The 20,985-nt window shown below is 40.7% G+C and overlaps 1 protein-coding gene across 2 annotated transcripts in view; it reads right to left on the bottom strand.

Moving 5' to 3' along the window:
- The window catches only part of SOX5 (SRY-box transcription factor 5), a 267,225-nt gene that overhangs the window by 18,614 nt on the left and 227,626 nt on the right, over positions 1-20,985 (bottom strand). The window contains exons 8-9 of one of the 2 annotated variants that reach the window (XM_029911672.1): positions 19,746-19,923; positions 14,346-14,455 (exon numbers count right to left, since the gene is read on the bottom strand). In XM_029911672.1, coding sequence (XP_029767532.1) covers positions 14,346-14,455; positions 19,746-19,923 — 288 coding nt within the window. Of the gene's footprint in view, positions 1-14,282; positions 14,456-19,745; positions 19,924-20,985 lie in introns of both variants that reach the window. The other variant, XM_024203263.3, reaches the window with a different exon arrangement.

Here is a 20,985-nt window from a genome sequence, read left to right as displayed (position 1 = left end):
GGGTACAGCTGTTACACTTCAGTGACAACTAGCAGCTACCGAAGTAAGGAAATATGATTATTTCAAACAAAAATCCAGAAGCCCCCAGTGTGGGAACAATGGTTATCAAAATAAAGAGGAAAATAATCAATATCTTGGAGAGAGAGGCTAAATCCTGCAGTCCTTACACAGGCAAAACACCTACTGGGGCACGACAGAAGGTGGGGAATGAAAGTCACCATGTATGATTAATAATAAGATGTGGTACCTGAATAGCACATTTCACGTGGATGCTCTCAAAGTACTTTTGAAATTCTCATTAAAACTCAGTGCTCTGTGTGAAGTGGGCACTATTTTACCCATGCAACAGATGTGTAAATTGGGCACAGAAACTCCCCCTCCCAAGGTCATGCAGTAAAAGAGGAAAAGTGGTAGATTTGAGGACAGAACACAGGTACTAAGATACTGTGGGGATAGGCACTTTTATAAAATCCTGGGCACAGAGGTCATGTTCTGACTCCCAGTCATGCAGTCTAACCACTGCACAAGCTGCAGCAGTTTTCCTCCAAACCTGACATTAAAAAAAATGCGTAAAACAAACACATGTGCAACACGAAATGATGATTAGTAGAAAGGAGCTCCAGACATGAAAAGCGCAGATAAGCACAATTATCCCTTATTGTTTTACCAAAGGAGGTTACACTAGGTGGGTAGCAGTATCTCATTAGCTGGAACCTCTCTCTTACCTTTCTCAGATGATATTTCAATGCAAGTTGAAAATACTAATGGCCACATACAAGCAACAATGGAACAAGGGCTCTCTTCCCCCCACAAATTAACTGCAACATGCTGATAATGCCAATCCAACCTCATCTCATAAAATCTATTTAGTGACTCCAAATAGGGATATACAGTGGTTTCAAGTTCACACATAAAAAGGATCCATTAATCATAGTTATCGTAATTTGGTAGCCAGTTACGAGTACTTAAAACTCCCACTGCTCCCTATCACCGCAGTAGTTGTGTAAGTACATAATAAATGATACGAAGGCTGCCAGGTGCTACAAATGATGGGCTCAGTGGCACAGGGATGAGCGCAATTGTTACTTGCCACTGAAGGTCAGAAAGAAATGAAACATCAGTGCACTTTGCATTGAGCTAGGCCCTGAACTCATTTTAGCAATTATATCACAGCTTTTTGGGGAGACATTCTCATGATGTCCTGAAAGATCCCTCCAGTGCTAAGATTTTTGAAGGAAATAGATTGATATTCCCTAAAATACTTCAAGTAGCAAATACCATCCACGAGATAAGCCAGTGGTTTTCAACCTGTGGCCCGCGGACCCCTGGGGGTCCACAGACTATGTCTAAGATTTCCAAAGGGGTCCGCACCTCCATTTGACATTTTTTTAGGGGTCCGTAAATGAAAAAAGGTTGAAAACCACTGATATAAGCAGTGAGTGAATGTCATCTGTTACAACCTGGATCAGGTAATAGCAGGTCTGTTGTTGGGAGTTGTAGAACTAGCCGAGACCCACAGACGTGATACAAGGGCTACTTGAAAAAGAGTCAGATTTAAAATGAGCGTCCAAACCACATGAAAATATACAGTAGGGAAAAATCCTGCCCTGGCCCAGCGTTGGACTAGGGGCTTGAGCCAGCCCCCACTGAATCTTTCTTTTGACTTCAGTGGAATTTGGATCAGGCCCTAGAGGAGCTAATAGATATTTTTCCATTTGTAACATCTGTGATTCTATGACAAAATTAGGCAGAGATTGAGGGAAACTATCCTGATGGTCAGTTCAATTAGATTGTAGCATAGTCTCACTATGGGAGCAATAAAGCCCCATTGCTTGGGTCATGTAAAAGCATAATAGACAAAGCAGTAGAAAATATATTGTTAGGAGCAATCCTGAAAATAGCCCCACTCAAGAGGACCAGAGAATTATAAAAGTGACAGACAAAATCAGAGAAACACACATGAGAAAATACTTCCAAATTGGCTTAACTGGTTCTACAGAGTACAGCCAATCAGGAAGAGTTAATAGCCACAAACAGATGAGAAGTTTTTTAAGGCATAACCAAAGAAAGTAATCTGTTGGAGAGTTAGTGGCAGGGCTCCAAGCAATGTTCTAATTATATTTTTAAAAAGAAAGAAAGAAAAGAATACACACACACACAGTCCCGGACCAAATAAAATGACTAAGCATCACAGTCAGACTCAGTTACGTGGTCAGCTGCAAAAGTTACTTGGCTCTCTGTCATGGATAGCTGTCATAACTTAACAAAACACTGATCTAAAAATGACAAGAACTTGATTGCGGTCTCTCTCTCTCATACAAGAAACAAAGCATGAGGAGTCAAAACATCTGTTGAACAGACTGATGACCTTTGCCAGAACTCCTCCTACTGCTACCCAGATGTGAATCAAAACCTTGCAAGGTTTGGAAAATGAAGACGCTCTAATATATTCCCCTAATCACCCTTTGCCCTTCCCCCACCTCATTTTGGGCTCTGGTAAGAATGCTGAACATGCATCTGAGATTATGTGCATGCTTCCATTCTTGAATTACTCCATAATTCAGTAGGGCAATGTGAATGCTGGGCCCATGGTGACAGATCTCCCCCACTGAGACATTCATTTGGACGGGGTACTTGGCAAACACTTAGAGTATGCTGAACTCTGTTAGGGTTGTGTTTTGCCAAAAGCCTTTCTCAAATTGCGTAATTCAAGGTTAAACATTTTACTGAAGCTGTCCGCTCTTTCGTATTCAATTCCCCCTCCATCTATACCCATTTTCCTTGATATGAATATTTTCATTCAAGTTTGATATGCATACACTTTCTTGAGCTCATAGGGATGCAGCCACATGTCAGACACAGCTATCAAATTCATGTTCTTCTCCTTATTCCAAGTGAACTGACAGGATCAGATTAAGAAAAATCCTTTTGTCCAGCAGCCTGGATGAACCACAAACTTGGTCTATATAAATGAAATTTTGATATCGTGCTTGTCAGATCTTGCACTTAAAAATCCTGAGTGCATTGACTGAGCAAGTGGCCCTTTGCCTTAATTTCCTTATATACAGTAAAAAGAACAGGAGTACTTGTGGCACCTTAGAGACTAACAGGTGCCACAAGTACTCCTGTTCTTTTTGCGGATACAGACTAACACGGCTGCTACTCTGAAACCTGTCCTTATATACAGTGTTGAGCAGAAGAAATGGATGGTTTGCCTGCCCTGATACTTTGTTAGGTGCCCCTCTGATTCTGGTCATCCAGTTGTGCCACATACTGCACTAAGGGAAGTATGTGACTAATTCCTAAAGGGCAATATGGAGCAAATCTGCTGGATGGCAACATTTACCAAAAAAAACTGAGGTGAGAGGCTAGTTTTCAAATCAGCCTTTGACTGTAAGACTCCGAGGTAGGGTCCACAGCACCCTGCAACATGTTGTATAGTGGTGAGCACAGAGACTCCACTCAGTACACCACAGTTATTAATAACTGTTCACATATACCACTCAATCAGCGCACACTGGAGTTTTTAAGTGCCGGTCAGATCAGATCAGCCACTAGTCCATGCAAGAGGGCCTTGCAATATAAGTTCCTTTCAGCTTGGCTACAGAAAAACATTCTCTGGCTGGATAACCACATTGGAGATTTTAGTTGTCCTCTGAGAAGCCACCTTAAGATATTTTTTCTAGCCCATAAAAAGAATGAGAGTCCTATCCCATTATCAGACATAAGTGAGACCTTTTTAAACTAACCTTTTTTCAGTCACAAAATCCCAAGTGAAGGTCCTGTGCCCACTGAAGTAATAAGCATCGTAATAATTTGCATTTATACATTGCCTTTCATCCAAAGTTCTTAATGGAATCTTACCACTCCCCAGTGAGATAGGTGAGTATAAACAATATAAATGAGGGACAGAGAGGCTAAGTGAGTTAGGTCTACACTACCACTTACTTCAGTATAACTTACGCTGCTCAGGGGTGTGAATAAGAGCTTTTCCCGCCTCTCGCGGAGGTGGATTTATTATGCTGACAGGAGAGCTCTCGCCCATCAGAATATAGTATCTTCACCAGACTTGCTACAGCGGTGCAGCTGCATCAGTGCAACTGTGCTGATGTAGTGCTTCTGGTGTAGACTAGCTCTTAGTTGCCTAAGAACTCTCAGAATACAGAAGCAGAGATGGGAATTTGGGAGCTTGTATGCACTGAACTGAAGGATCGGGCCCTTAGTCCTGTATTTTACCTCCTAGAACATGACAAATACACATGGATGTTGTTTTTATTTACATCCAGATGCAGGCAGAAGATTTCCCATTTTAAACACTATGCGGTAAGCCCACTGGTGACATAATGGAATGCACCTTCATTGACTTTTGCATTCTTACTCCAAGAGTGAATTTGATTCTGTATTTTTGGGAAGGGGTTTTTCTAAGTTGCTTATCATAATATCTCTCACACATTAATGAGTTCATCCTCACAACACCCTTGTGGAGTAGGGAAGTATTTATATCCCTGTTTTACAGATAGGAACCCGAGACAGAGAAATTAAGTGACTTGCCCACGGTCACACAGGAAGTGTGTGGTGGTGCCAGGATTTGGACTGAGATCTCCTGAATCCCAATTCAGTGCCATGACCACAAGCCATACTTCCTCTGTGACTGTGGAACTGGGATTCGTGCTGGTGACGTGTGTTATCAGGAAAAGCAAAATAAAATATAATAAGATCAGCTACAGATCAACTGTTACAATGGATCCTGCTTGTAGGGCTATAAAACTCATAAAAAGCACATGCATAAAATGATAAAATAGAGTGAGAGTTTCAAATGTTGAGTTAGTAATTGTTAAACCCCTCTGGCTGCACTGTTTTATAGCCTTCTACTGTACTAATGAAAAGGGAAGAAACAACAAAGAAGAGTTTTAACCTTCCAATTATATAAACTCTATGGACCACCAAAGAAGATGAAAGATTATTTATAATGTCACAACAATTTATCAGTTGGGGATTTTGTTGTTGTTGCTTCATTGAAGTTAAATATGAAGAAACAACGTATTCACCACCCCCTCAGCTCTTTCACTCTTACTTATCTGAGATCTCTTTCTTGTCTATGGAATAATAATCCACTCACCAAATCTAAAAGCAGAATTAAAAGAAATAAAACAACACTCCTCATTTGAGGGGCCTTTCTGATTTTATGGTACTTGTTTTAAAAAACTCTTCAATTCCAGTCTCAATTGGAACTGGATGGCTTGGGAAGTGGGTACAAACCCTTTGACTGCTGGTTGTCTGTTCAAACCCAGTCGTTTGAACTCTTGGTTCAAAAGTGACCGATAGCTATTTGGTGAGTTACCCTTGGTGGTCTCAGTAAACAGGTGTCTTAGCAGCTGTTCTAATAAAAAGTTGTCCTGATTATAAAACAGAGAAGCTCTGAATTGACCATGCAAAGTCTTAACTACTCTCTTATCCTCAGAGGTGGACTCCAGATTGAACTAATGGGCATTAGTGGAATGGAGTATGCATGTTTACTTCCTGTGTTGTACTTGTTTGTGGATATAGGCCTTCAATTTCCAGAGCTGCCAATTCAGTACCTTCCACTAGCACTGAATTCATACAGTGCCTGACTTAGAGACCCCTGAAGTGAAAGGAAAGACTCCCATTGACTTCAATGGCCTCTGGATCAGGCCCCTAATGTATTTATTAATGTTTCACTCCACAAACTAAAACTTCCTCAACAAGTAAGGTGCTGTTTAGAAAACATTTTGCCTAAAACAAACTGTTTTAAAAATGGTAGAGCGAGGGACCTGCCGCCCCCAAATTGCCGCAGGTGCCGCCCCTCTCCCTTGGCCGCCCCAAGCACCTGCTTGTTAAGCTGTTGCCTGGAGCCGGCCCTGACAGGGAATTATCTTTGCAAAGATGAAGAGGGCTTAGCGGTCCAGTATGTATTTTTGTAGTGACCTCTGTAAGTTAACAGTCAAGACTTCAGAAAAATGTGGAAGCCCCTTTTCTCGGAGAAGGGGTGGAGGAGAGGTAGAAAAAGCAGTGTAGGCAGTTGTTTCCCTCCTGCAAAAGGTTTTGCCATGTTTATTCCAGGACTCAACCGAACACAGCAGTGATCTACTGAACTGAGAATAGGTTGGGAGTCAGGGAACCTGGTTTCTATTCCTGACTTCACAGCTGACATGCTTGGATAAGTCACTCAACCTCTCTGTGCCTCAATTTCCCCATCTGTAAAATGGAAATAAAGATACCCACCTTTGTAAAATGCTCTGAGATCTATGGGTGAAAAATGGAATATAAACACAAAGTATTAGTGTTCCTCCCAGCAGGCGAGAAAGTGCCATAACATTTGGTCTATGATGACAATGAAGGGTTAATCAGAGAAAAAGTGTGGGACACCAAAAAATGAAGTGAAGTGGAAATCACAGCCCATACAGGATATCCGGGGAGGGAGGGCCTGCATCATTTAACACAAAGTTAAGAAAGCGGACTCCACTTTGCTGGTAATTGTTTACTAAACAATGAGTGACTCAATTACTTAGAAGCATTACATATGTATAGACTATTTTCTTCCAATTTTTTTCCTAGGTGTGAAAGCTGCTAAGCCACTGCCTAACATTTCAGCAATGCTCTCTGCCCTAATAAAGAGATTCACACATTTTCCATCTAGACTATCTCCTGAGTAGAAAACTGCCAGATTTTCCAAACTGTACTAACGCCTGATTTGTTTGCTCACCAGGATCAACATCGTGCTCATTCCAACAAAGAGCAGTCCTACACACACACCAGGATGCTAGAGGCTGTTTGTGATTCAAATAAATGAATACATGCATTTTAGCACTGGCAAAAGCCTGACAGTCCAGACTAAATGGGCCTGGTCATCTTCTCACTAACACTGATTTAACTCCTTTGATTTTAGTGGGTTTATTCCCAATTTACACAACTGAGAGTTAGAGGAGAATGAGGCCCAGGTTCTGCTTACTCCCAGGCCAGAAATAAGTGTTGATATTGGCCATGATCTTATTGTGACTCTTGACATACCTGATGTTTTACTTAAAGCTCCAGCTCCTGGCGCTATGATTTTGTGAGAATCTAAGATTTCATTTAAAAAAAAAACACAAAACGGTTTCCAGCCTTCATGGTGGTATGGTAGAGCAAAGTTTAAAATCGTGACCCTTAGAGGCTCAGAAACTGCAAGGCAAATTCAAAAACATTTAAAAAAAAATCCTCATGCTTTCTTTAAGCCATGATTTGGAGATGGGGAGAGGGGCTGACTCATGTGTTTTGAATGTTTGGGGTTAGTAATGCTGAGTTTGGTATAGGTAGCTTCAGGGGCAGCTTCCCCATGCGACGCTGCAAATGTTGTCTTGAACTCGATTTGGAGGGTGATTACTCCAAGGAGTGAACAGAGAAGCCAGGCTACATGCCCATTCAGACTTTGGCATCACTATAGGACCCAGGGTTCTTCCCTCACATGTTTGTGTGCTATTCCTACTGATCTCAATGGGAGTTGCACACGCACATCTGTGGGCACAATTCGCCCCTCCCTGGTGCGTCGCTCGTTTTATTAGCTAACCCTGCCCATGCCTCCCACCATAATGACGTATCCAAAAAACACACGATTTTCCCTTTATATACATATATGAACTTTTAGCAGGGATGAAGGTCAACCAGAAAAAAGTTTGCTTTAAAATGAAAAGGAGGAATCCACATAAAGCTTGACAAAAACCTCATCCCATAATCATTCCCTACCATGCGTGGGCACTCGCTAGCTGAAAGTGGTGGCACTGTGACAAATGTAGCAAAACTAAAAGCAGGCTCTATTAAAAAGAGAGCGAGAGAGAGAGAGAGAGAAGAAGGAAAAAAGTCTTCCACTGGCCATCTGTGAAAATAAGGCATGTGGCCATTAAATGCAGAGGCTGTAAATATATGCAAACCCCAAGAAGCAAATGGGAAAAAATGAACTAAACTTTAAGCTCAAACAAATCAAAATGTTTAATGCTTAGTTAGCAATGCTGGGCAAAAACAACCTGATCTTTGCAGTGTGCAATGTATTTTAAATGTATTAAAATGTATTTTTATTCAATTAAAAAAAAATAAAGATGTTTCAGGGGAAAAGACACTAGATTCAGAAGCTCTCTGAATAAATTGCCCCTTTACTGTGAATGATCCTGTTGAAATTGTTGATTGGACTTATTGAAAGGCTGACATACAGAGTGATGGATGGGCGATGACATAATACCTGCTTGCCTTGTTGTCGTGCTCTTTGAAAACGGTCTGCTCTCCATTGATAGCATTAACAAAGAGGATTGCAACCCCTTCCACCCTACCGTGCATTCAAGAAATTTCCACTAGCAAAGAATCTCAGCAAAACAGAATTAAGAAGGTTTTACTGGGTGTGCAGGATGGATAGGAAAAACCAGGGACCACATGCTAACTTCTGTGTTGGAGGGTGATTTGGAGTTTCTAACAGTCAGTTGTCACAAAAAAGCCCTTCGTCCCCACATAGTATAAAAATTATAAACAGACATATCTCTTTGCACTCTGTGAGAACAGAACAAAAATATTATACTATTAATCTGTTCTAGTGTTTTCCAGGCCAATGAGAAATAGAGAGGGCTACAAATTACAGGACACATATATTACATGTACACTGAGTTTGATGTATAAATGTATATAACGTGTCTGTGCAGTATAGCCTTTGCTAGCCAGCAGAAATGCTACAGTATTTTTCCAGTAAAATACTACATGGATCATTAAAATGAGCAGGGTTTAACTTTTGCAGAGCACTTCGGTACAGAATATAAGCACTGTACCTCTGAATTAATTTCCAGTGGTTTCCTTCTACTTAGAAAACAAGAACAAGTTAACTGCCCCCAGTTCCTGCCTTCCCTTGGTTTACTATATCCACAGCCTGCTCACTATGGGCCCTATCCAAAGCCCTTTCAAGTTAATGGAAAAACTCTCACTGGCTTCTGTGTGCTTTGGATCTGGCCCCCTTTGGGAACTCCAGCTCCAATTTAGCCTTTAGGAAGAACAATGTATTATTTAAATCAAAAACTCAACTGAAAAAAATTTAAAATCCCATTTTATAGCAGCTTTTCCCCATGCCTTCAGTGAAGTGAGCTCTAGTTTTCTATTTCTCAAAGAGCAGCATCTGGTAGCTCAGGATTAATAATAATGCACTTCCTCACCTCCCCTTAGGGGAAAGCACAGGCTGGATTCACTTCAGCTCAACAGACCATTGCAGTTCCTTAAGAGTTAACTCTGCTGGCCCCATCCATCACGCAACCAGTGAGGCATCAGGAAAGAATGATGGATGTAAAATTATTACAGGGCTGCCACCCGATACACTTAGTGCCATTTGTAACTAACACTGGAACTGACACACTTTTTTCATTATTAAACATCCACATTAAGTCAACATTGGTCACTGTCATTTCATGTTTGGCACTCTGTTAAAGGGAAGAGAGAGAAGGGGGGGTAGGGTGGGAGTGAGGAGGATGATGGGAGATGGGGTGGGTGGAAATGAGAGGAAAGGCATCCTGGACCTAGTGTTCCAAAAGCATGAGTAATAAAACAGGCTTCTGCTTACAATGCTGGAATAAATATTGTTACAAATAGCTCTTTAGTTACAACCCAGCAGACAAGTACATGTCAGAGCCTTTTAGAAGAGGGATGTGCTCTCAGCAATAAGTGAGGGAACTGGTATCATAGGTTAAGAAACACTTATGGTTGGTCGGTGCATGTGTGTGTGTGTGTGCTGCTTGTGTATTTATAGGTGTGCACAGCACTCAGATATTAGTATGTCTATTTGATGGCGCATACCTGAACACACATGAATTTGTATTTGTGGAGCTGTTTCCATGCACTCCTCTGTGTGTGTGTGTGTGTGTGTGTGTGTGTGTGTGTGTGTGTTTACAGATATGTGAGTATGTACATGTGTGTTTACTTGTTTATAGGTTCTGAGTGTATATACAAATTTCTGGCTAGCTTTTTTGTGGTGGAGCATACGCATCTGTTGTATGCACACACGTGTTATGTATTTGTATATGAGTGCATTGTGTGTTTGTATGCATGCACACATACACCAGTACCTGTGGTTGCGTACCTTCAATGTGTAGAAGAATGTGCAGTTTTTTGGCTGAATAAGTAGATTATAGTCCACTTTCTGATGCTGCCCACTGCAGTGTTTGCTCTGGATGAAAATCTGCACTCTTAGAGCTACATTTATAAAAGGTAATATTGTTTATGTAGAGTAAGTATCAAGCTATAATTAACTGTAGATCACAATTATAAATAAAACTATGTTCCTGGGTTTCTAAGAAACCAGAAACACACACACACACACACACACACACTTCTGATTTATCTTGAAGCATTTCCAAGAAAAGAATTTTAAAAATATATTTTATTGCATTCCCAATTAAAATAAGTAAAATCTACATTCATTATGTAGATTTTACTAACACCCTCTGAAATTAAAGTACTCAAAGTGTTGGGTGCCCACAAATCAAGGCATCCAAAAATCCTAGTCACTTTTGAATCTTTTTTCCTGCTTATGCCTCCTCTAGCACAATGCCTATCCAATCCCACACAATTTCTCTCTGTCTGACTCCTGCCTTACAACTGAGAGCACTGCCCATCTACAGAGACCCATCCCAGCTGGGAACATGAAAACTAGCCACTGGGTCAGGTGAATATATGGAAAACAGCCTCTGAGGCTTTAGGAGGCACATTCATAAAAGGGATTTCCTGCCCCTGTGCCTTTCCAGCCACACCCAGCAGACAGATCCTTAACAGTACTCGTGACTTTGGGCAGTTCAGAAATGCAGACCCAGGCATTGGTGGGTGGGATTACTCTTCATGCAATAAAAAGGTTCAACCTGCCCCAGAAATATCTCCATAACTATACCGACAACACTGGGAAAGAAGGGACTCAAACTCTGGACTGCACCATGGCACAGTGTGCCTGGCCCATAAAGATTAGTAACATTCCAGCGAGAATGAAGTGATTCAGGATCATCTTGCTCTCCAGCACATGGCATATACAGCTATGTATCAGTATACATGTGTGCAAGCACCGTAACCAATCATTAATGCGCTGATTGCAATGCCTCTGTAGCTATCCCGTTCCCACCTGTTCTGCAGGGAGCGAGGGACAAAAGCAGGAAACCCAAAGGCCTGGCAGTTTGGTGTGTTTGCCTCTTAAATCACTGGGCTGGCTCTTAAGCTTGTTGATGTAAACCCTTAGAGACCAATCTATAATGTTCTCAATTTCTCTCTTCCCACTACCTTTCTCTCTTTCTCTTCCATGAAAAAGGAAAGAAAAATCTTAGGAATATAATTTAACTGAAACTGGCAATACTTTCCTTTTTTTTCAAATGCCAGGGGGAGGTCTTGATAAAAGCTTTAAGCAAAAACCTAGACCCAAACACCCTCAAACTTTGGAGAAGTTCAGATCCTGAATTGGATCAGAACTTCCCGTCTGGCTATAATTAGATGAGAAGACCCAGAATGTATGGAAAGTTCAGCTAGGTTTCCAAACGTCACAGCCACCTCCCTTTCTTTCTGCTGGGTCAATCCAACCCCCCCCACCCCCCCAATAAATCTCTGTCAACTCTGAGATCCTGCACGTCCAAAGGAAATTTCACAATTAGCCCCTATCAGTATAATGGGTCAAACCAGCAATCCAGATCCAAACACCATTGCACTTTCGTAGAGTTCCGATTTGGATCTAACCTTTGTGTCTTCTTCAGAATGAAATCCTGAAAAAGTTTGGCAGCTATTGTATCAAAAAAGCTATTGCCACTTTAGAAAAGAAAAACTGACCCCCGCCCAACTCTGCAAATGCAATACCTTCCACTCATGCACACCCAAGCCAAACAGGGAACATGAACTAGAGAGCAAAATAAACCCCAGAGCTTGCGGTGAGGGTGAGAAGTGAAAACAGAAGGGCAAGGAGGAGCCTAACAATAGGAAAGTAACAGAATAAAGCGAATGCAGATGGTTCCACTCCTGTTACTTAATCAAAAGGCTGTGCAAAGTCACTAGAGCCGGCATAAAGTCATGTGTTAGAACAACAGCTGATCTGTGTATTAAAGAAGATTAACTCGCAGTGCCATGGTGGAGGGCCTGGGATTATTTTATGTACTTCCATTGCTGTACAAGCCGTCAGCACAATTACTGCCCTCCGATGTGAATGACTGATCTGTAACCACAGCTAAACAGCATGCTGCTTAGGGGCCTGGGTGCTTCATGAAGATGAATTTCCATACCATCAAAGTGCTTTTAATGGGCTCCCTGATCCAACCACAAGGCCTGCTTTGCAAGTATATAGGACTCAGGATGAAGGCTTCCTGTCCAAAAGGATTTGGTCGGTTGTCACTTGACAATTCCCAGCCAGCACAGGGGAGGAGAGGGGGGAGATAGGTAGAGTTGTCTCTGCTTTGGAGGATTAAAAAAAAAAAAAGGGTACAGATGCTTTCTGAATGCAACCAACTGCTGTATCCACAGCTGAATTCAATGCGCTTAACAAATAACGGCAATTTAGCTATGCTTGCGAGGAATAGCTTGAGTCACTTTGCATTAGCATCTGGCTGAGTGTTAAAGTCATTTCTACATGGGGAGCACAGAAAAGGAATTTCTGCTCCAAGCATCCTTTCAAGAATGCTTAAATATTTGAATATAAATTCCTTTGTGCTTGTGATCACTTCGCCTTATAGCTGACACTCCACTTTTCCCCCTTCCCTTCTGCTACTCTTCTATGTGAAATGCCATAAACATGCTCTGTCCCTCTCTCTCAATACCCAGTGCCCTTATTCTTCTAAAAGAGGTTTTATGTACTGCCAGACACCTATTACACTGACCTCTTTTTTCTCCCCCTTCCTCTCAGGAGAGTGCATGAAATTGGAGCCATTTCTACATCATTTACACCCATGCTAGGCTGGTGAAAAAGTACAGTAGTGACAGACTCACATGTACATTTAACATTCATTATCCGGTCTGCTGGCTTCTCACAGCTTATTGATCAAACTCCATCTAAAAACCACGGAAACTGGAAAGCTATCCAAATTAGCAATCTGCTCGTTCTGGACAATATTGTTTGACTCACAAGCTTCCCAGGATGACTGACTTTCAAGTTATTGCTAAGTAGCTGATCATTTTTATTCTATCTGTCTGCCTATCTGAATGAGTTACATGGGGATCTCGGAATGAAAGAGCCACCAGAACTGGGGATCCGATAAAATTTCGTTTTCACCAAATGCAATAATATTTCATCTTGATTATTTTGTAGCATTAAAACAGTTTTGTGTGGAGAAATATTTGGGAAAAAATCATGGAAAATATATTGTAAAAACATGAATTTGTGAAGCACCCAACAACTTTTGCACATCTCTGTCTTGGGTAGCATAACTGACTTCATCTCAATGTAAACGTGGCCAGGAAGGGAGCAGTGGGCCTAAGTACCCCTTCAGCAAGGGGCAGGGCAGCAGAAAGTAGTCACAGGCATTTCCTGAAAAAAGCAGGAAGTCGTGGAACCTGTGACTCTTGTAACCCCCATGACAAAACGACTGTGCTAGATACAATATATATAAGTGTTCCCTGAGAGGAAAATATTACCTTAGTTGACAATTTTGCTTATTACAGCTTAGCAGGTAAAATTAGAATAATGCAGGGCCCCCTCAATTCCAACGCGTCTAAGGTCTACTGAAAGTATTTGGTGCAGTTCGTATTGTCAATTCTCTGTTTTTTCAGTTTTGCTAAGTCATCTAACATGACTTGACAGTTCTATGTTGCAATGGTCACGAAACATCATATATGACAACCTCATAAAGCTAAATACCCAGAAGCTGAGCCCGAGTATCAGCAAAGCTTATGTTCCTAAAGAAGCTTGCATATTTGCAAATCCAGCTCATGTCACAAAAACATGTAAGCATTTCCATAAAGCAAGATTTTCACTCAGACCCAGATATTTCAAAGATCACCTAGTCATAATACATATTGACAGCCTGGAACAGAGAATTAGTGGTCTCTAAAGTTTTCATAAGGACTTTAACTATGTTTTAGGCTCTATTGTCTCCGTGTCTGTGTGGGGCTGTTTTTCGTTTGTTTGTTTGTTTGTTTTTTGACAGAAGCAGATATTCTAAAAGGAAGGAGGGAGACAGAGCAGGGAAGAGAGGAAGAGAAAGGAGAGGGAGAAGGAGATTGTGTGTGTGTGTCTGTAATGCCTGACCACGAGGAAAATATGATCACCCAAGTGACTATCAGAAAAGGGCGTCTCAGGAACTGACCTTTTCTGTCCTGCAGTTATTGAGACCCAGACTATTCACAACAGCCACCTTCCCATCAAGCACCTGTTGTTCCCTCCGAAGTTGCTCCTTCATCTGTCGGGCCTCCTGGATTGCCTTGGTAACAGCATCGTGGTCATTTAAATAACCTGACGACGTGATAGAAGAAAGAATATCTTAAAAAGAAAGGAAGAAAGAAAGGAAAGTTACGAGAAAACATTTTCGCTTTTGTCAGTGAAACTCATCAGTGCTTTCCTTGGGCACTTAGTTAAATGAGAAAGAGACAGAGACAATGAACAGACCCATAAACCTGTCTGTGCTTGGAAATTATGCTGCTCTTATGATAGAGCCACCTGGGTATAAACCATGAGAAACATTAGTACCGATAGCATCACTCTGATACTTGATTCCATTAGTTTCAATGTTTACCCAACATTATAGAGATTGGCCTTGTGGCCTGTATACAGCAGGATGTAACTTGATAGGGGACGTGGGAGGCCTTGATCATGCAAGCAATCCAAAACTATTAAAAATAGACCATTTTTTCCTTCCCTTTCTTAAAACTTGTGAATACATTAAAATAAACCACAGGTGGCGGTGGTTTGCTATAGATACAAGGCGCATAATGGCTGGGAAAAGAAACTTCCGCCGTTGAATGCTCCCCACCACCACCTGTCATTCAGAAATGTATAAGAAACCGCAGCTACATGGACCTATGTTCCCACTCTATTCATGTTGCTGATAGTAGGTCAGATGTCTACACCATTTGGCTGTGAATTCACTGCCTAGGGTTCAGCACTAGTAGTAGCTGAATTATTTCATTTTAAAATGTTACAATCATCACCAGCACAGCTAATGCTATTTAATTTTAAATGTGATACTCTGTCATTTTTTTTCCTTTAGCGTACTGTAGATTATACTTATTATGATCTGCATGTGATTTGTAGGATGGAATACTGATGGAAGACTCCAAGCCCCGGTCTATTTTTCAAACATTATAGGAGAAGCTAGTATCTATCTCTCCTCCCCACCCACCCCCCTCCACACACACACTTCTTTCTGTCTTTTAACTAGGGCATAAAAAAGGCATAAAATGAATCTGTAATATGAAATTGCCCAGAAAAGGGACTTCTGTTTGTGACATGAGGCTAAATCTAACCAGATCCATTGGTGAATTGTGACAGATGGAGGGACTGTGAGACAGAAGGCAAGCACTAATCACACACAAAATGACCGGCTTGCCTCAACATGTTCCATGGATTCCAGCAAACTTTACACCCTAATCCATTTTTAGAACAAAAAACATCTGGGCCATAAATCCTCTAATCTGCCAAAACACGCTATTAAATCCCATGATTTGTTGAAAAACACTAAGATTAAAGAAAGGAAATATAAAATGGCTAACTGCCGTGTTAGGAAAGTGTTATTAATACTCTTTCTTTGTCTCAATTATGAATGTTCTGTTCCTAAAGAGCCTTGTCTAATCATGTCAGATTACACATCCTTGTTGTATTGCTAGACTCTTCTATCTGATCCACTGATTGCCAAAAAACGTAGAACATTGTCTTGCTGCTTAAAACATTTCAGTGGAAGAAGCTGATGTCAGATTAGTTCAGTGCTGCACTGCTGTGCCCTCATTCCGTCCCCCTCCCCCAATGAACCTGGCATTCTGGTCTCCTTTGGAGAATTGAAAGCAAAAGTTTCTGTACAGTCTGGGTGTAGGGGGAGCAGATCAACAAATACCTTTCAGTTAGGTATCTGAAAACACTGGCAGTTTTACATAAAATTAATTTGATCCACATAACTTATTTTTACCAAATGACCTGGCTCAGTGATTTCAGGGCAATGACAGCTTTCAGGGCAATGACAGTGCTAGGAAGGATGTAATCCACACCTCCTAAATGGTATCATAGGGTGGTTTTTTTTGGGGTGGGGAGGGTGGTCCCCATTTTAGCAAGTCGCTTGGTTCTTTCCCCACCTTGCATCTGTTCTTGATCAAGTTTGCACTTGGTCAGAATAAATTAAAAAGCAAACAAAAAAACAGTGACATTTAAAAACAGCAGTGCTCTTGATTAGGGTGGGTATAATAGTTATAATCTGTATTATAGCTGAATTTGCCTAAGAATTGGAATTCATGCCCTTCTCCAGACCATTTTTTTTTTTCCTGACTACCACTCTCTTTGAGAAGATTTGGCACACGTCAGTGAATAAAAGCAAGCACTCCTTATGTTTTTCAATAGCTGCCAATATGCTGGAATGCAGAGAAAAGATTAATATAGATACAAGTCGAATGTAAATTATTTTTGTTTAGGGTACATGGTGAATTATTGACAGAGAGATACTAAATGCACTTAGTTACAGGGATTGCCAAACCAGTATCTAGATGTTGGAGACAACGGGGAGGGGGAAGGGGGGACTTGTTTTTGTTTTTAATAGGTAGACATATGTCTGTTTCTGAAAAGAAATCCCTTGATTTAAAGTTGTATGTGAAATCATGACACGTGTGACTCCTCAAGTTATAGCATGATTTACAGGCAGTGTGGATGTATCTAACCAAAGGACCACATACCATATGTGCCACTTCACCAGCTACATGCTCTACATTATTTCTGATATAAAGGTGCATGCTCCCCTTGACCAGATACAACTGAACAATATTGTGAGCACAGTGAAAATAAACAGTCTGAAGGATGGATTTTAAAAGGTGGTTTTAAAGTGAATTTAGTGGTGGGAAAGGTGCCAGCCTATTTGAATTCCAGGACAATGGGCCTAAGCCCACCTAGGTCAGAAGGCCCACCGTCTCGTGGACAGCCCTGGAGACCAAAGTCCTCTTTTTATCCAGAGATCAGAGACAGCATGGTTAATGGCCTTGCAAGGTTACCACCAGTGTGCTTCAGCCCTGTGCTGGAGCGACCTACCTCTCAAAGTAAGAAGATAGTTCAGTCTACCTAGTCCATTCAGTACTTGGTCTTTTTGCTTAAAGGGACAACAAGGTTGTCAATTGTGGTGGTTTTATGTCATGTGCAAACTTCTGCTGTGGGCTTGACTGAGCTAAACAACTCATTTTGTTAAGGTCAACAAAGAGTTTATACATGGTAATGGCTTTTGCTTACTACAACGGTGGCTGGCTGTGAACTAGTTACTTAGCAGTAAAAGGCTCCACATACCATTACCAAGCCTCTGAATCATCCAGTCCCCCATAAAGGACAGATTTTTGATAGGAGCAGCCTGTGTCTGTCCAGTTCTTGTGCCGCATTTAAAGACAGCTTATCTTGTACAGTACACACAATGATACTGTTCAGCTAGCAACCTCAAAAAGTCACTTTCTGTATTTGTAGCTAGGAGATATAAAGCAGTGAACTCTATGTCATTAACAATAACTTAAGTATGTTATCTTTTGCTCCACAGTTTTCCATGGTTTATTAATGGTATAACACATTAATTCTTCTTACAAGAGTGACCTTTAAAGCTCCATTCATCCTCGCAGCTTTTATCCAATTACATTATCACTCATTACAGGTACAGTGTTTCAAAATCTGCATTTTGTTAAAAGGAGAAAAGTAAATTGTAGGGATCTCAAATCTATGGAAAATACCAGGGGTGGAGGAGGAGGAGAACAAGAGACAGTCTGCCACTGAGAGGCAGGTCAGATTCTTAACTCTATGCTTAGAGCTGCTGTTCACTCTCCTCAGGACAAAGGTTTTAAAGTGAAAAAAAAAAAAAAGAAAACTCAGCCCACTGTACACAGAGAGCAGCAGGGCCAAACAGATTAAAGATGCAAATACATTACTAACCTAGCAAGTTAAATAGTGTAGTTTTAATAAGAATAATACATAATAAGCCATGAATTAACAATGGGATATTTATGAAACATTTATGGAGTTTTATAGAATGTCATGCTGGATAAAGTAATTTCCCTTTTCACCCTGGCCATAGACGTATGTTCTCTATTTGGTGCATGTAATCATAACTCCCATCAGCCTGCACACTGGGACCCACATATAGGGATTTTAAACTTGGGGCATAAGTGTGGGTCTTACTGGTGTATGTACAGCTGGAATATGCTGCACAGTGTCTCAAATAGTTTCAATGCATTGCAATGGAAAAATCATAGGAACAGCCAAACTGGATCAGACCTATGGTCTATTCAGTCCAGTATCCTGTCTCCAAAAGTGGCCAGTACTAGCTGCTTCAGAGGAAGGTGCAAGAAACCCCGCAATAAGCAACTGTAGGATAATCTGCGCCCCTCCATGCCCCACCCCAGGAAGGTCTCAACCTAATCCCAAATAGTTAGTGATTAATTTACACCCTGAAATCACAATTCAAGTTACAGTAGAACCTCAGAGTTATGAACACCTCGGGAATAGAGGTTGTTTGTAACTCTGACATGTTTGTAACTGCACAGAATGTTATGGTTGTTCTTTCAAAAGCTTACAACTGAACATTGACTTAATACAGCTTTGAAATGTTACTAAGCAGAAGAAAAATGCTGCTTTCCCTTTATTTTTTAGTAGTTTACATTTAACACAGTACTGTACTGTATTTGCTTTTCTTTTTTGGTCTCTGCTGCTGCTTGATTGTGTACTTCTGGTTTCAAATGAGGCGTGTAGTTGACTAGTCAGTTTGTAACTGGTGTTCGTAACTCTGAGGTTGTACTGTATATTCAATCACTTTGTACAGTAGATTGGAAAAGATTATCATTACAATGGGGTGTGTCTGCATGTTATTTATACATATACATTACACATAAGGACCTGGCACGCACGTGGGGGCACACATCCCGCCCCCCCTTTTAATATAAAGCACTTGTGAAATACAAAGTGTCAGAACACCAGAACCATTTATTGTTTAAATGGTCGCAAGGGAGGCAGTTTTGGAGGGAGGGAGGAATAATAATATATTACAGAACAATACTAAAAGCAGCTAGCCTGACTATTTTCAAGATAAAATGTAAAGTATGTTTTGAAATGTACCTGGTGACTTTTTAGTTAGCCATTAATATTACTCCTGGTAGATTAAGCTAAAATAATGCCCCACAAAGCTTTTCAGTGGACTATGCATCAAACCTGTAATTTTCTAAGGAACTGTATGCACATGTAGACATGTAACTGCTAGGGATTTTTTTAAAGCTTATTCATCAGTTGTTTATACTTTTAAATGGCGAATGTCTGAATCACTGTAATACAGTGGTAGCTACAGAACAATCATTTATTAATTGTTATCATATAGAATTATCTGAAATAACACACTTTTTCCCATGCTGAATGTGAAGAGTTAAGATCCCAATTATGCACTACTGAGATCACTGAGCGCTTTTCCACTGACTTCAATGAATGCAATATTAGGCCCCACCTTCGATTTATCATATGCCATTGTGTGGCATTGGTTGGCAAATGCTGATTTTTTTTTTTTTTTTAATGCTGACCTCTGTGCTACATCAACAAAACCAAAAGAAAACAAACATACCTATTGTGTTAACTCTGGCCGAAGGACTGGCTAATGTTGCTGGCACTGAGGATTTGAGTGAACTGGCCCCACTGTTTATTCTCAGAGCTGGCATATGAGGAGAAGTGGGCGATGTCGGAGATTTTCCCTCAGACGTCTTGGATTTAGCTGAGAGGTTCAGCGGCTGGGCCACTTCATCCTACGAGCACAAGATAAAGCATGTCATAAAGATGCTGCTGCCGCTGCCATACTTGAACCCAAACACATAGTCACGTTCCATTCATGTGAAGTTGCAAACGAGTAATCCTAAAAATGCATCATGCAATGTTTCCTATGATGCCATCGTGTTATGTCAGCTGAGAATCAAAATGCCCCATGAACTGGAGAATTAGAGAACATTCTTTATTTGCACAGTGTACGTAAGAATTTCCCCCAAAGTTGCATCTACATGATACATAGTTATACAATCCAAACAGAAGTCCATTGACAATAATATTTTGTGTAATTTTTTAAAACTTGAAATGGGTGGAAAAAATAAAAATTAATCACAACTGTCATCTAAAATTCAATCCAAACCCAAACTTACTTGTAGTTCTAAAACTTGGGTAAACTTGTGTGAGTAAATGTGTTAATTTTGTATTTCTATTTTTATTTTCCTCTGAACTCCCTGGTTTTCACAAGTACCGAAGTACCACAAGCAATCTCTTTCATGGGTATTTTTACTCAGTCAGAACCAGAAAGTCTGTTTTTGTGCTAGTTCCAGCTTCCAAATCTCCATCAGAGATTTGCATAATTTAGAATAAGCATCTAAGCTTTTGGATGTTTATAGGAAAGTTTAACGGTTCACTAATAATTACCATGGTTCTGTACATTGAAAACATGGGCCAAATTCATAAAGAGAGTTCAACAAACAGTGAAATCAACAGGAGTTGGCTTTGTTCACACACACACACACACACACACACACACACACACACAGAGAGAGAGAGAGCAAGAGCAATAAACAATCCTGAACAATACATTAGTCACACGTTTCGGTTTGACTCTAACGAAAAGCAAAAGAAGGATCAGAGAAGCCCCTTTCTGTCCCTGTAGAAGAGATACAATAGTAAACCCTTTTTAAAAAATTACTTTTTAATATCCAGAAATGGTATCTATGTTTTTGGACCATTCTGCCACATACTTATCTGCAACTTGTGTGTCTGCTACTATCATATCATGCCAAAGCAAGATGTGTTAAAGATGTCCTTGCAGAGCTAAA

This window comes from Terrapene carolina, unplaced genomic scaffold (genome assembly GCF_002925995.2).
Source record: "Terrapene carolina triunguis isolate 2854851 unplaced genomic scaffold, T_m_triunguis-2.0 Scaffold112, whole genome shotgun sequence".
In the NCBI taxonomy this organism is placed as follows: Eukaryota; Metazoa; Chordata; order Testudines; family Emydidae; genus Terrapene; species Terrapene triunguis.
This window is presented reverse-complemented; position numbering and strand designations above follow the sequence as displayed.